General features: G+C 40.8%; 1 protein-coding gene across 1 annotated transcript; it reads right to left on the bottom strand.

Annotated features, from left to right (window-relative positions):
- Positions 1 to 280: 280 nt before the first annotated feature.
- Positions 281 to 15897, bottom strand: LOC125967474 (polycystin-1-like protein 2). Its single transcript, XM_049718613.1, is given in 41 exon segments — positions 281 to 871; positions 1554 to 1685; positions 1772 to 1873; positions 2331 to 2541; positions 3129 to 3289; positions 3652 to 3779; positions 3856 to 3989; positions 4056 to 4386; positions 4477 to 4662; positions 5030 to 5170; positions 5252 to 5348; positions 5464 to 5936; positions 6009 to 6222; positions 6372 to 6598; positions 6664 to 6863; positions 6935 to 7081; positions 7412 to 7590; positions 7667 to 7768; positions 7866 to 8100; positions 8102 to 8354; positions 8476 to 8701; positions 8772 to 8900; positions 9001 to 9121; positions 9254 to 9378; positions 9456 to 9605; positions 9679 to 9816; positions 9892 to 10071; positions 10148 to 10290; positions 10359 to 10553; positions 10804 to 10945; positions 11023 to 11134; positions 11271 to 11469; positions 11836 to 11971; positions 12258 to 12370; positions 12449 to 12859; positions 12944 to 13176; positions 13476 to 13623; positions 13758 to 13868; positions 14065 to 14253; positions 14333 to 14491; positions 15567 to 15897. Coding segments are annotated over 41 exon segments (7524 nt in total). The 5' UTR covers positions 15889 to 15897; the 3' UTR covers positions 281 to 682.
- Positions 15898 to 16680: the final 783 nt, after the last annotated feature.

The raw sequence follows: 16680 nt of genomic DNA, 5'->3' as shown, positions 1-16680 counted from the left end.
TGGACCACCCCATTTGGAACACTTACGCTTACAATAAAAAACAATGAATTATTGTTAGACTGCAAAATCGAATATTACAAATATTTGTGCATACAAATACAAAGAAGTAGGCAATGGATGTGGCACTAGTACACGTATCTATAGTAATCTATAGTTTGCATAATTTGCAGCAGAGATACACTTTGTGATTCTTCATGTCATTTATGCATGATGTCCTGTAAATGAGTTTAATGTAAAATAACAAAGAAAGTATCACCTAAGAAAAAGACTGCGCAAATAATCATTGGTGAATATATTTTACTCTCCTGAAGAAGTCACAAGTTTAGTGGTGTCCTGATTCACAAGAACATATACAGGAATTCAGAGGTTACACTGATTTAAACACAAAGTTGCACTCTTTGAGAATGTTATTCTACACAATTAAGTCCTGATCACGCTCCAGGGTGATCTAAAAAAATTGGTAGCTGCAGCATGAAAGCAAAGTGCACGATACTCGTCAATTGCTATATTGTTGAACTATTTGAGCTTTTCTTATATTAGACACATCTGAAGAATATAGTTCATAAATAGTGCACTTACAAGAGCAGACAACATTGCACAGTGGCACAGTATGAAGCAAACCATGAAAATCTTCAAGAACAGCAAAGCACACACGTTACAGCATACCTTATAATAATGCTGACTAAAGTGGAACATAAGAGTCCTTGTCAACACACACAGAAGAAATTGTGGCAATTCCGTTATTTGAAGCACATGAAAGTCCGGCCTTCTCAGAGCGGCCGTCGTCCCCTTGCTTACTCTTGCATTTGATTCCGAACAGACTGCAAAGTTTCATCATCATCATGTCCACAATCTCTTCCTCCTCGGATGGCTGCAATGAATCACAATTGTTTCAGTAAGAATAGAGCAATATTTATTCAACGACCATTTGGGATGAATGTTCAGATTGGTTTCATTGTTACACACTGTCATTTTACTTGGATTGCTATTACTATTTTTGTTCAGAGGAAACACTACTTCAACTCCTTTGAACCAACACTCTGCCAAGTACTTCAGTTGTTCTATTTTTATCTACAGATATTTATTTTTGCTCGTGGGAACTATTTTTTGCTTCATTAAATAGATTCATGTCACGTGACTGTAACTCCTGCTGCCAATTAACTCCACTCGATCAAACAAATAAGCCAAGCAATCACAAGACAGCAGACAGCCTAATTTATGTAGTACTACTATTTTTATCTCCAGTTATTTATTTTGCTTGTGGGACCGGTTTCGCTTCATTAAATAAATGACTGTCACGTGATTGTGACTACTGGGTGCTAATTGACTCCACTTGACCAATCAAACAAAGCCAAGCAGTCACATGATGGCAGACAAAAACAGGCCCACCCAAAAACAATGTTTTCAACATGACAGAAATCTATATTTAGATGGGCACCAGCGAGCCTGTGGCCCCAATGAGGATAAGTTAAACAGAAAATGAATGGATGGACTATTTTAAAAAGCCATCTGTCAAATTTCAATCAAAGTTGGGATCTGTGTGTGCGAGTTACCTTGTGGTGTATTTGTTCTTGACTGAACGCCACAAGGATGACAGAGATGAAGAGGTTGAGCACCACAAACGTCATGAAAACAATGCAGGAACCGATGAGGAAGGCGCCCAGGATTGGGTTGTAATTAAGAATCTTTCAGATACAACAAGAAAGATGATCAAGTATATTAAGATAATCTCAATCTGAGGGCTTTAAAATTGAAAGAGCCCTATTTTTACCTCATCATAGTTGAAGATGCCCAGTTGCAGGCTGACCATAGTCTGAGCAGCATCAAATAGAGTGCGATAAGAGTACAGCTTCCACCCATACATGAGGTTGGACTGAAAAACAGAATGATTACTATAAACAGGGTAGGGCCGCACAATTAATGCCAAAATGATGATCACAGTTATTTTGGTATGCAGCCATGATTATTAAACATAATTATTCATCATGGGAGGGAAAGCGTCTGTATTATTACATACTGGCACTACACAACTTTTCAACAAACAACATGTAGGTGCAAAATTAAACTCTAAATTTTGATTTTAGAATAAATAATAATTTCCGAAAATAAAAAGTACAGAATAATTGAAAACTTACCAAGGGCTACAGAATAAATATTGTACGTCACCTTGCTTGTTATTTGGGCATCCTGATAAAGCCTTAACTGTGTGTTTGCTATATTCACAGCATCTAAGGATTATTATGATATGATTCTTTGGGAGGGCTTTGTTCACAGAATGTCAACAAACCCCCAAAGAAAAATCATCTCTTGCAGTGTGGGAAACTGCTCACAGCAATAGAGTAGGCCAGAAACATGATGGTCATGACCACCAGGAAGCCGGAGATATCAGTCCAGGCTCGCTGGAGCGTTGCTGTGATCATGTGTAGCTTCGGGTTGAGTCTCAGCAGGTGCCACAGTTTGATTGTTGCCAGCAGCACCAGGAAGGCAATCAGATAGCCCAGCACTGCATCTGCCTTGGCCGTCTCATGGAAACTGGCGTATCTGGAGACAATGTAGCCTTGTTTTACTGTTTTAAACCATCACTGTTGATTTGTTAAATTTAATCACATTATTATCTGATGTCGAATATTTTGTCTGATATGGCAGTAATTTAGTCACCAAAATATATATATATTTTTAACCTTCTATGGAATCCTCACTTACTGTATTTTCCGCACTGTAAGGCGCACCGGATTATAAGGCGCATCTTCAATGAATGGCCCTTTTTAAAACTTTGTCTACATGTAAGGCGCACCGGATTATAAGGCGCATAGAATAAATAACTCAACGCTGCTCAAACGTTAATGCAATCAGAATATAGTAACACTAGAAATAGTGAAAACAATAACAACATATCAATAATGCAACATTGCTCTAAGGTTAATATCACACAACACACAAAATAAACACATAAAGCTTACTTTAATAAATTAGTCCTCATCCACGAATCCATATTGGTCCATATATAAGGCGCACCAGATTATAAAGTGCACTTTTGAGAAAATTGGAGGTTTTTAGGTGCACCTTATAGTGCGGAAAATACGGTACATTTCTTGTGCACATTGAGAACTGCCCAGTTTGCCACTTACTGGTCTTTGTGATTCTGGTAGTACTCCATGTCTCGCTTCCCCAGCAGAGTTCTCTTGATAAACACGGACAGAGCGCTCCAACTGAGAAGTATGATTGCCAGCTCAAGCAGATTCAATTTACTCTTGAAGTAGGCCCATTTCTGTTGCTTCATCAGCTTTGCCTGCAAGCACATACAGTGGAAGCTGGACTTAGGTGTGTAGTTTATTCAGTGACCAAGCTCGTATTCAATTTCATCTTTACTCAAAACAAATCTCCCCACTGAAATGAAATGCCATTCATCCATTCCAGCCCCCTCTGAAAACACCAGCATGTTTCATACATGTTTGCACATGTCAAATGAAATTGCCCTCAGTAGTGCAGCGATTCTCAGTGTGGTACAGTGGTGCTTGGGCTTCCTCTGGTGGTACGCAAAAGAAATGCTGAATTGAATCCAATTACAATTTCCAACATTTCAAACATACAAACAAACACCTTAGAATGAAGAATGAAAATTATTGCATTTTCAAGATACATACTACGTACCTGAACAAACATATAATACAGAATGAAGAGGAAGTAAATGGCTTCAGAGGCCATGACAAAGATGTGGAGGCCCCCCGTCGATTGGTAGAGACGAACATTTTGGAGCTCGCTACGGAATTGGAAAGCTCCTAATATCAAACACACATATATGATAGACATGAGGGGTTGAGGTTTCGGTATCATAGCGCATCGTTGATACTTTACCAAGAGCCGTGGTCTCAAGCAAGAGTGTGACAATGCAGAAGAGGTTGACGTTAGCGTTGTACACGGTGAACTCAACAAGGATCGCTTGGGTGTGCGCATCAAACCAGCGGTTTTCGTAGAGATACTGGAGAGACCTGGTGGGAATACACGGTTGATTTGCACCTCGTAGGAATAGTTTGTCAAGTTAAAAACACACAAACCTGCTGGAGTTTTGCAAGTCCGGTCCAAGATCCACCACAAAGCCCCCTCCCCTGTAGAGTACCATGCTTCCCCAGATGGGGAAGGCTCTCAGTTTTGCCTGGGACTGGTACTTCCAGGGACTAGGGAGGTAAATTGAGGTATTATCGGCCTGAGAGTTGTTCCAGCCTGGACCGTAGGAACCCATGTCTTCAGACTCCCATGAGTAGAGAGAGTGGCAGTCATGCACTGCATGTTGCATGCGACGCGCCACACGGCAAGAGTTTTTCTGAACTCTCAGCTGGCGTAAACGAGCATTACCAACTAGCTTTGAGTTTCCGTCTGTGATGAATCCTGTGACCAGCAGCAAGAACAAAACACAATTTGTTTTACATGTAATCTTAATTGGAGCTCTCCACGTGTATAAGAATACATCAACATCACCTGGATGCTCTCCGAACAAGTTGCTGATCAGAGTTGTGTTTGCCCAGTTGTACACATCTTGGATGCTCATTGTGTCTGAGATGCCTTTGCTAAAGCTCTGGCGAATGTGCTGGGTCAGGAAGTAAGCATTGGGATCCCTCTGCCCATACGCCACCAGAAGCAGCATCCACATGAATCCCATGTAAGCTGCATGACAAGCAAATAAAGTAATGCCTTGAAAAACTAGTTTAAACTTTTCTGCGATCAACCTTGGGACTCAAACTCAGTTCTCAAATAATCTTTCTGCATTGAAATGAATGACACAGGCATTAATCCGTCCTAGTTTCGCAAAAAAAAAGGAAAAAAAAGAAAAGAACACTAAATTGTAGGGATTGGTAATATAAAATAATTGCATTCCTCAATGTCTTCAAACGTAAAGACATTTTGCACTTTTATCAAGAAACATGAAGTCAATGCACATAGCTTTCATGGGCCACTGTACATTTTATCTTTTGCATCAATATTTTTGAATTGAGATTTTTTTGAAAAAGAGCATTGTAGTTTGCGTTGCTACCCAGAATCTCTTTAATGAGACCAAAGACTTTCTGCTCTTTGATCATGTTGTTCCTCATTTTCTCGATGTCTGTTGGAGGTGGCGGCTTGTAGAAACCGCATGTGCTGTCTCTCCGTGCTGCTCGCACCACATCAGGATCATCTGAGCATCACATTAAAATCATGTGCTTAGTCTTTTATGTTTGCACAGTTCAGCACAAAAAGAAATGTGGCAATCAGATACCAGAATTCTTAAGGCTCTCGTCAAGCTGAGGCTCTCCATATTCTTCCTGATCCACCTTCTTCAGAACAAGAGCGAAGAAAGCAGCAAAGCCAAGAACCTGTCAGATATTTACTTGCGTTAGCCCATAAAAGTGATTTTGGCAGAATTTAATTTCAACAACTTTGTTTTCATATAGTAAATATTTAAATCACTATGCGTTCTACTGTCCTCACCTTAAGAGGTTGTGTTATGAACAAACTTTCAAAGAAGGACACCACCATGGAGATCAGCCAGCTTATAGAACGATCTTTGCCGTAGGTCAACCCGTACATCATGGTGAAGTATCCAGACACACCGCTGGTTGCAATCACCAAAATCCAGCCCACAAAGACAAACCACCACGGCAGCCCCCCTTGACAGCATTTCTTGCCAGCACCTTTGTTGGCACTCTCTTCTGGACTGGGACTACGCTCCGATTGCTCCCCATCGAGGCTGTGTGACGGCAAGTGGAACTCCAGCAGATTCTTCATCCCTTGAACTTGCTGCATGGCTTTGTTGTAGCTGTCTGGGTTTTGGAATCGAGAAGATCCCAGGAAACCCAGCTTGTTTTCAACGTGACGCAGTTGCCTGTACAGGTATCTGCTGTTGTTGCTCTTCTTCTGAACCTCATCTGAGGTCTTCTCCGGACTGCCCCAAAGAGTCTTTTCTGCACATTTGTCACCATTAGTGTTGTACAAACATTCTGGCAAAATATAACAAAAGTATTTTCCTATACTACCTTGAAGATCAACTGCCCCAAGACTGAGGATAGAGTGTTCTCTTTTGGCAGTGTCTGTGTAAAAGTCAGAGGAAGTTCGGTTTTGCTGTCTGATGATGTTCTCCACCAGAGACAAAAGGGTGTTGATATCAGTCTGTTGACCAGGCCGGAGCTCCAAATGAGGCAGGGGACTCTTCATGGCCTTTGACAGTGACTGGGCCATTCTCTTTATGTCCTGATGACAAAACCAAGTAAAAGTTGAGAACGTGACCAGGCAGAGACGAAGTATTGAGTACCCCTCAACTTTTAATAATTTTTTCTCCATTCCTTAAATTACATTATTGAATCCCACATTCTTCTTAAAAGTGGCAAATGTTTCCTCACCTTCAGCACTGTGTCTGGTGTGATCTCCTTCTGCACTTTCTGAGGGGAAGACGCCTGTGAAGGAGATACTCGAACCGTCTTCCCCTGTTTGGTCTTGTCCGATTTTGGAGCTTTTTCCCGTGGACGAGTGTTTCTGAAGATGCTCACAATGAGAAGATTGATAGGAAACATGATGATGGAACTTTGAATACCAATCATGACTTGTTGCCAGGTGAATTCGATGTGACCTGCAAACACAGCAAGAAACCCGTTGAAAGACTTCATTTGCATAATGCACCAAATCAGATAATACCAAGGTCCATGGTCTGCTCTGAGGGATCCGTGGGGATGCCCCAAAACATGATGCTAGTCAACATGGTGCAGAGCAGCAAGGAAAAGCAGCAGGACACTCGCTGCACACGAGTGAAGGTGCTGCACGGAGGGCGACTGATAACGGAGAACCAGATGTGTCCATCGCGGAAATCTTTGGCTGTCTTCATGAAAAAAAGATTGCTAGAAGGGCAAAAAAAACATAAGACATTTTGTGGACGATGGATTGTGATCATATTGTTAACTGGTCAGACCTGAATCTCTTCAGATCCTCCTCAGTGGCCACTGGGAAGACCTTGTCCAGGGTGCATTCTCCCACGTCGACAGCAAGCCAGGAGTTACAGAGAAAGTGCCACTTTTGGCCACTCTCTAGATCTTGCACCATCACTTTGTTGACATACCTGCATGGAGAAATCATTTCCCTTCATTACATTTTTTCAGGTTGCACTGCTTAATGAAAAAGCTAGCTGATGTCATTTAAAACAATATTAGAACTGTTTCTTCATCTCATCAAACTGCAAAATCATCTCAAATGACCAGCTTACCTGGCTTTCAATAACATGAATATCTTTCGATCTAGTTGATCAGAGCAAACCAATGGTACCCAGTGGCAATGGTATATTGCATTTTTCAATAGTATTAAACAAATTCTATAACTGTGACACGATAGTCACGACCAACTGGTTCAGTCACCAGTTAAGAGCCATCAAGGCATCATTTGAATGCCGTACCATGCAGGGTGTGTGCCCGAGTTGTCGTGCCACAGCCTGATGCTTTGCAGCTCTCCAAGGGAAAAGTGCGTGGTCAAGAGAAATACATCATCTGCACCCCTTTCGAACAGAGGTTTCTCCAAATCAGTCAGGTGGTGGGGCTCGCTTTCCCCCTCTGTTCCCAGCAGGGTTATGGTCACCTAGAAATGAATATCTTGTTTGAGAGACGCAAACATTCCCGTTGCCAATGTTCAAGGACGGGAGCATGCGACTGACCTGCGAGGACGTGGATGCACCATGGCGATGCCCTGTGCCAACTGTCAGCATGTAACAGTATTCTGCCAGTGGGTCGTTATCTTCAAGCACTGTTACCTTCACCTTTAAGTTGACACACACAAGTAAAATTGTGAGATCTAAATAAGCAGTGTCTGACAAATACACGATACAACCACAATTTGACTTTTTTAAGGTTTACCTTAGCTGTATCCTGAATGTCCTTTCTACGCGCCCATACGACCACCAGAAGATAAGCACCGAAAATGGCCGCCACAAAACTCACCACCACGGGATTATTAAAGAAAGTGGCAAAGAGCTCTGCGGTGCGTGACACATCCACTAAGTTTGGCATGACAAAGAAAGAGCTGCCGAAGAAAGTCAAGTGATTACACAGACACTGAGTGAGAAAAGGTGTAGTGAGTGGGCCAACCTGCAAAGAGAAGAAAGGGAAAATTATGTTTTTTAAATGTCACCAGTATAAGATGCCGCAAACTTACCCTGCAACCGTCTTCGCTCCAAGATGACTCGTCTTCATCCCAGTACTTGCATTGGGCAGCAATAGTTACAATTCTGACTGTGGCATTAACAGATTTGACGCCGGGCTCAACTTTGGGTTTCAAGACAAGGAAGTGCACGCCGGCATCTCCGGTTCTGTCTTGAGGACTGAGGACCCAGGTATATTTTTCCTCTGTGGTAAATGACATTCATGACATGCTGATAAGAATTCATCATTTGTTGAAATCAATTTAATGTTGCACTTTCAAGGCTACCAAATTTTGATTAAAAATACAACATGCAATAAAACATACCTTCTTTTACATTCTCTAGAGGCATCTGAGTTTTGGCCACATAATCGTCATTTGTTGGATAATTCTTGTAGCCCAAAAGTAAGACAAAGGTAATGTTTTCAGAGGGCTCCATCTTCAGCACCAGCGTAACATCAGGCGAGGGAACGTCAATTATTAATGTGCTGAAATTGGCTAGGTCCAAAACTGTACTGTTTTCCTGCCCAACGTCTGGCCTGGGCAAGAGAATCTGAAAACCGCAAAAACTCATTAGAGTGGACACGATTACAGATTTAGAGATCGTTGCTTATTTATACTACCTCAATCTCTTCAGGCAAATTATTAACAGGGATAACAGTTCCGTTGGTCGTCGTGAGAGACACAGATCCCACCGTTCCCGAAATATTTCCACCATTCCAAGAATACGGGTTCTTTTCGAAACTCATCATCTGCATATTACATTCAGTTTTGATGTGGTGCAAACATTATTATCATCCTAAGTTTGACATCAACAGTTTATTTCTGCTCCACAAAATGGCATCCACTTACTCTGACATCCACAGGCTCATCTGGTGAGAAAACATCAGAAGGCAGAGTCGGAAAGGAAAATCTAGAAGCACTGCTCCTCTGGATGTTTATATCTTGTATCTGCATGTTCTCTGGAGATACTCTGCAGAAAAAAAAACTATCTTATTTGCAATTTCACGATATCCCAACAACAATTAAGCACTGTCTGTACAGTGCAGTGTGGAAGACATAAATAGAAATAATAAATGACCTAAGAAAGACAATTAGCTCTTACCTGTTTACATACACACTGATCTGATTGGAGTCAATGATGATCGGATCTCCATTTAATTTTTTATGATTCAACAAGGCATTCTGTACATTGCTCATCCCAGTCAGTAGGGAATGGGAAACTTTTTCCTAAAGAGAACATGCCCTTTTGTTGAGACTTGGAAAACGACAGCAAACAGACACGGCAAAGGTAGTTTTGCTCTTACATTTGACGAAGCATTCAAAATATTACTGGCCGCTTGGACAATTGGTGTGGCTCCATCCATAACTTCTAAATCATCCGCACTTCCATTCTGGTTAACGCTGATAATGTTGAGGGAAGAGCTTAGGTCAACCAAGAGCGAACTTGCCTCTTCCTAACACAAGAATAAATTGGAGTCCATCATACTTCAAATTCGTTCGTCACTCAGAGTCCAACTAGAGCAGTACCTGGGCTGCTGGACTCAGCTCATCTGAACGCTGTGTGAGTCCGGCTACAGCTCTGGCTGTCACCTGCACCTCGTGATTAGTGCTTGACGGGGAGTCCAGCAGAACTGTCGTCATTTTGGTCAGCATCTGCTCTCTGAGCTGAAGCCGGGGAAGAATGCTTTGATATTGCGGTGCTCAACCATTACAGGGCACGATGCCGTCCTTCCGACATACCTTTGTCCTTGCGTCCTTCTGATCCTCACCAGCCTCGGTATTGAGCATGTCAGCTACGGAGGTGACTATTTGGCCAAGGGCCTCACCAGAGAGAAGACCATCTTGCTCCAACTGGGAGACAGTATCTTCTAGAACTGACTGGAGAGTGTCCACGGAAGTACTGAAGTTGTTTTCCCGAACCTTTAAGAAATACATCAATCATCTTAACACCAAACATCCAAAAGTGTCTCACATAAGTCAAGTCGTATGTGATTACCTGAGCGTGGACAACCGTAGTAACTTCCGCAGATTCATTTTTCACAGTCACCACAATAGACAAATTGTAATTGTTCTTTTCGTCTCCAGCAGGCAACAAGATAGATTTCACAAATTCTTTATTACTGCAACGCAGATGTTTGCCTTCAAAACAAATGAGCAGGTTGCTTGGTGATTCTACAACTGCATACAGCTAAGTTGAATTTTCTCACCTGTGTCTGTCTTGAAGCAATAAAGGCAACCCGAAGAACAGAAAGAACTAGCTTGGCAGGTGATATCGAATGAGTCAAGTACAGTGCCTGAGAGTGGAAGGATGCTGCATGTTGGGTCTGTAGGGGCTTGAGTTGGTTCTGGTTCTGGATCCGGTATGGGTAGGGTGTACCTGGCATAACCTTGCTCCGATTTTCCTGGTTTGGCAAAGATAAATTGTTTTACAAAAGTACACAAAGAAGTCACGCAAAGCTATTCTTCATACTTTACACAATCACTCATAGTTTTATGAATGTCTTTTGTTATTAATATGCTTAATCTTTTTTACAAACTGATCACCTTAAAGTCCAATAATTATCCTTGTGTTAGTTAAGGAACATAATTTGACTCGTACTGCAATCTGTAAACATTTGATATTACATCCAAAAGATTAATTTAAAACTACACCTTGAGCAATCACAGTAATGTTAAGTAAGTTGTCCCTCGAATACTTGAGCTGTTGGTTGTTTACAAGAAACTCCAAGTTGCCTTCTTGCTTTTTCGTCAGCGGCCTTCTTCCTTCGTGTGAATAACAGGTTTCAAGATCATCCTGGGAAAAGTAGAAACGCGCTTTTTGCCGGTGGTCATTCGACAGAATAATGTTAAAGATTGACAAAAGTGACTTGCCATCAGTGGTTTTGGATCCTCTGTGTACCAGTCCACGTCTGGGCAAGTTGCCACACAATTAAGTCTCAGCTTTACAGGGTTGTTCACATTAATGGAAGTGCAATTATCACAACTGTATTTGTGAAGATGAGAAACCAATCAGCAAAATATTACATTCAACCATATGTTAAAAACTGGCAAAAAAAAAATAGCACAAAGACACAGTTTAGACAAAGAGTGAGTGTTTGGTATAAATGATGCGATTTTACCTAATGGAGACATTTTTAAATTCAGCTGGAACAACAGAGATGCACTTGAAAGCCGAAGCTAGTTGGGCCCATTCCCTAAACCAGGCTGTTTTCTTCACAGTTACAGTATAGACAGACATCTCAAATGGATTTGGAAGGCACCGTTTGTCAATCACATGAGTTGTGTTATTTGTTTGGTCGCTACACTTGCAATCCCCTCCTGGAGACAAGAGAAGCAAGACAAATGTGATTCATGGACTAGATGATGTCAGGCATTAACTTCGAATAGTCATATTTCAAAGTGAACATCAACAATAAAAATGCTAATGTTTCATGCTTATTTGACTTTATAATAAAGTCATAATAACTTTTTAAATTTAAATTAAAAACAGTTAATGTATAGTATCTAAAATTGTTGATCTTACAAATATTTATTTTATTGTTGAAGATAAAGCAATGAATATATATATATATATATTTTTTAAATTACTTAATTTAAAGAACAGATTGGGCCTTTTATGTACTACAATGACTTGAAGGATTCATGCTACTAAACTCTTCCAGGGAAGGTAATAATTGTACTTACTACATTTCCACTTAAAGTCAAGTCCTTTGCTGGGCAATGACACACTTCCATTAACGCTGAGGGTGATATTCTGAGTGTAGTCAACAACAGATTCTGGAGTGGAAATTACTTTCAAATCATAAGACTCGCCAGTAGTCTGAAAATGAAAATAGAAGTATTGTAAAAACAAGAGAGAGTTGTCACTATACAGCTTACGGTGATTGTAATTTGTGGGAAAATGTGTTTTATGTCTCAAAATATGTTTCAATGTATAACAGATCACATTTGAGGTGGATTTTTTTATGGTAGTTATTTATTTCACAAAAGCCTGAACTGGAACTATGATACAGCTTTTGTAATTGAAGAACTCAATAAAAGGGGTCATAATGTAAGGCAAGTAAGTGTATGACAATGCTATCATTCATTAGTATAGTTGTGCATACCTGGTTTTGAGAGTCAGCGTACTTTTTGCATGCCAGCATTATGCTTTCCAGGCTCACGTTAATATCAGAGCTCGAGAAAGCATTCACAGCTTGTACATTCAATGTAAATGATCCTATATGAAAAAAAAAAGAGAAGTTATTCGGAGGCTTTGAATATGCACAATATGAACCACGTATTTAGGTTCTGGTACCTTCAAGTGGTTTGCCAAAGGTGTATGTTCGTAAGCTTCCATTGAGTATGTCTCTGCTCTCAGAGTGAGTGACCTCATTGGTAGTCAGTGTAAAGAGAAGCTGCACAGGAGCTCCGCGCTCCAGCGAGACCCCAATAATGAGGTCACTGGAGTTGGGACATTGGCCATTCTCCGATATCACTGATGCCTGCAGCCCCTCCACGGGCTCCAGCAGACACAGCTCAAACTGAGTGGACATTGTTTGGCTGGTGACATTGTTGGAAGCGCTTAAAGTCAGGTTGTTACAGCCACGCCCAAGCTGCTCCACTGCACTTGCTTTCAATGTTATGTTGTGACCTACGGTCCCTCGGTCAGCCGAGGAGTTTGCGAGTAAAAGGTCCTTATACTGAAGGATGTAACTAACATTTGTACCTATTTGGAACAGAGAATACTTGCTCATTCAGTGTTATAAAACATTACACAATTCTGAACCTGCACTTTAAATATAAGACTCACCTGTCTCCACTGTGACGGAAACATCAATAGGCCCTCCGCTGTAGAGCAGGCTGCAGTTAGTGCCACCCTCTGACATGTTGGTGCTATAGCACTTGATATCTCCAAACGGACCTACTGGCTCCTGAATGCTTATGGATTTTTGAGCTGACACATGCCAGTCGCTGCTGGAACACTCGACTGTGACCACGAAAAGTCCAGGGGTTTTGAATGTGTGCATCACCGTGCTTTCCTTTCTGTCAGATGGTTGAAAATGAGGTCAGCAGGGGTACCGCCAATGCTTGTCTTTTATATACGTATATATATTGTATATATATTGACCAAGTGTAGAAAATTGCTTGCTCTCTTTGATAATGCAATGGTAATAATTGAACAAATACATATGGCTGTGTCTTTTTTAACTCCTGGAAAGCAATGGAGAAGCAAGATTCTGCCTGACCACCGGCAGTAAATAATATTGGATATCAATATGATGTGTAAGTGGTCATAAAGCTGTGGCTGCTAGGCGTGTAGTATATTACAAATTAAAACTCACTCTTCTGGGGTGATGGGATCAATAGTGTAGCCATCTCCAGCATTCAGAGAGCATGTAAGGTTCCCCTCATATGCTTGCAGGAGCCACTTGATATTGATAGTAACATTATCAAACACTGCTGCCAACTTACTCATCAGTAAGTGGAGTCCTGAGAAGAAATCACATCACTTAGTTCAAATAAACACAGTTGATGTCTTAATGTATGAGCTGAACTCCATATAGGATTTTATCGCTAATATTTATCTTCTAATGGAGCAGAAAGGTTAAAGGAGTATATCTGACCATCGTTGCAGCGGTATTCCACAGACAAGTAACTTCCTAAGAGTGGACAGGGGGCGCCGTAAGATTTGGCGTCTGCTGGAGCTTGGCAGGCCTGCAGTCCATGGCAACTGCCTAGAATGACAAAAGGTCGAAGCAGCGATGTTTCAGAAGTCAAGAAGCAGATTGGTTTTACATTACAGTGGAAGCTCCAAAGTCAAACACAATCTATTCCGTGACGTTTTAATGACAGATTTTCCCACGGGAGACAATGTAGTCTTTTTTTTTTTTATTGTTTTATACTGTATATATAATGCATCCATAGAAATACCTTTCACAGCGTCTGCAACATCTGTCCAAGTGCACTCCTCCAGAGGAGCTGAGGGTGTGGTGGCGAGTTTGGTTCGGCAGTAATGAATTGTTTTTCGACCATAGAAGCTTTCTTTTATCTCTATAACTTGCCCAGAGCCGCACTGCAATGTGGCGTTTTGGCCCTCACATGCAAAAGATCTCCCGGACTCTGAAACCAAACCAAATAAAAATTGGATTAATTGGAGGAAACACAATAAAAATCATCATCTGAATGTGAGTTCACATACCAAACTGGCAGATGAAGCTAAGCTCTTGAGTGCAATTCTCTGACGCTTCCCACTTGTAGCCTGACTTTTTGAGAATATGTCCGCAGGTTGCTTGTGCATCAGGCTCTTTCTTCCATTTAGCGTAGCTGACATCTGAGCCATTAAGCCATGCCAGAGAAACTAGTATTGATGATAGAGAAGGAAAAAAATATATATATATATTATATTGATCAATTTGTGGCTCAACCCAACAACACAACAGAAGGATATAGAGCACATTATACATAACGACCCATGTTCTGTCAAAGGAAATAAAGCTGAAGCTGTAAATCACGGAACTTGGCAGTAAGCCTCCTAATAAGGCCAGGTAAATGAGAAATAATCATGGGCTCCTCCTGGGACGTATATTATGTTCCGGCTGCTTATCAACAGATAAACTCAATTATACCTGCATGATGATAGTAATCTGCTTAATGACTGGAATAATAGTCTTTTTTTTAATCTTCATAATGTACTGTAACATTGTCAATCATAAATAAACAATGTAAAAAATTCAACTTTTTTTTCCACATTTCTTGCTTCAACTAAATGGACATTGTGCTGCTCCTCATGTTGTGCATGCCTTAGCCACCTGGGGGCAGTGTAACACAAACACAGATACACAGAGTTTCACAACTCATGTTGAGATGCAGTAATATTTTTGCTTTTTCACAAAGGATCAAGAATATGCCTGAGTATTGTTATAGTTTCAGTCTATATAAGTTGCACCACTGTTTGTGTTCAAAATTCCATCGGTATAACACTACGTCACCGATGCTATTCATTAACCCATCTATGACGAGTTTAGTTTAGTTTACCGCCACCATACAGCGCTTGTATCTCACATTTATGCTTGCAACTCAAAGCAAAAAAATCAGCCAAAAGACAATTTGTATCTTGAAAAACACGTCACTCGTATCTCAAGGCGCCACTGTAATGATATGCCGCAGCATTAAATATTTTCCTGTTCAGTCCAATACTTTCATTAGGATCAGTAGGCTTTTGTTTTTTTTACATTTTTTTGGAGATAATAAACCATTGTGTTGTATTAATATTGAGGCATAGATTTCATTTTCTGATTATGTAATTTTCCATATAGCTTCGCAGGAGTTAGAAATGTAATCCATAAACCCCCATCCCCTAGAAAAAGCGTGTGGTGCACAAAGCTACATTTGAATGCAATGACTGGTTAGGTTTACATGACATGACCTCTTACCTTGTGTGGCAGCAGTGTCCAGAGTGAGGTTTGGCGCAGCGGGCGCCAACCCGATCCACCAGTCCTTCTTTGGATCGAGATGCTTTTGAAGGAACTTCTGAGTCTTATCGTTCAAGATGAAGACGAGATGTCCTCCCCCTCTCTCACACCATTTCTGTGCACCGAGGAAAGGACGCTGCAGACCCACAAATTCATAGCAGGAGCCATCAAAACTCTCTTGGTATTCAGAGCAGGAGAGAGAATCTGAATCACCTGTAGCAAAGCAAGTCGAGCTGAGAAAGACAAAAAATAAAGACAGGACTGCAAAAGCAGTATGGTCCATCTTTGTGCACCTGCACATCACTTGCACTCAATGTGGTAACAACACGACTTTAAAGGACAATGACGTCAGTGGTTCTGACAAAGGCCTGCTTTTTAGAGTCATTTCTGACATAGAGATAATTTACTCGATGGCTGTCTGGCTTTGTGCTGTGCATATAACTCCTGTGCACAAACAAACCTGAGGGCTATTCTGAAAGAAGACAAAAGGCAATAGTCAACACCCACTAATGGTTCCACAACCTGCAGAAAGAGATAAGCTTGTCATTCTGACCACTACAAATCTGCTGTTGATTTTACCTCTAAAAGAAGACAACATTCATCTGTCTTGTGGATCTTTTGTTGTGAAGACTGATAGTGTTTACTGTAAAAATTACCTGCCCTGTCTTATGATGAAATTGTGCAGACCTTTTTTCCCCCAGGGGAAATGTAAAGCAACGATGAAATAGCTTTAATAATAACAGTGGTGCATTGTGAAAAATAACAGGCTGACTTACCATTCAAAATTTATATGTGACATATTGAATGTTGTGCATACTATTTGATCTTTAAGGAGCCAAAAAATTCCCTAAAAGGAAGAAAAATACATTTATAAAGGATACATGTATCGTTTCTGTTTCCTCAACGTAGATAAATAGTTTTAGAGTTCCGTGATGTATTTTTTGTCAGGTTAATGATGGTAACCCACTGCAGTTTAATGAATGTATTAATAATTCTACAAAATGGTACCGCATTGCACAATTATATTCTTAAAATAATAATACTTGTAAGTGCAACAGCAAACCAAATACGTTTT

This window comes from Syngnathus scovelli, chromosome 4 (genome assembly GCF_024217435.2).
Source record: "Syngnathus scovelli strain Florida chromosome 4, RoL_Ssco_1.2, whole genome shotgun sequence".
NCBI lineage: Eukaryota > Metazoa > Chordata > Actinopteri > Syngnathiformes > Syngnathidae > Syngnathus > Syngnathus scovelli.
The sequence above is the reverse complement of the archived record's forward strand: the minus strand, read 5'-3'. Positions and strand labels throughout refer to the sequence as shown.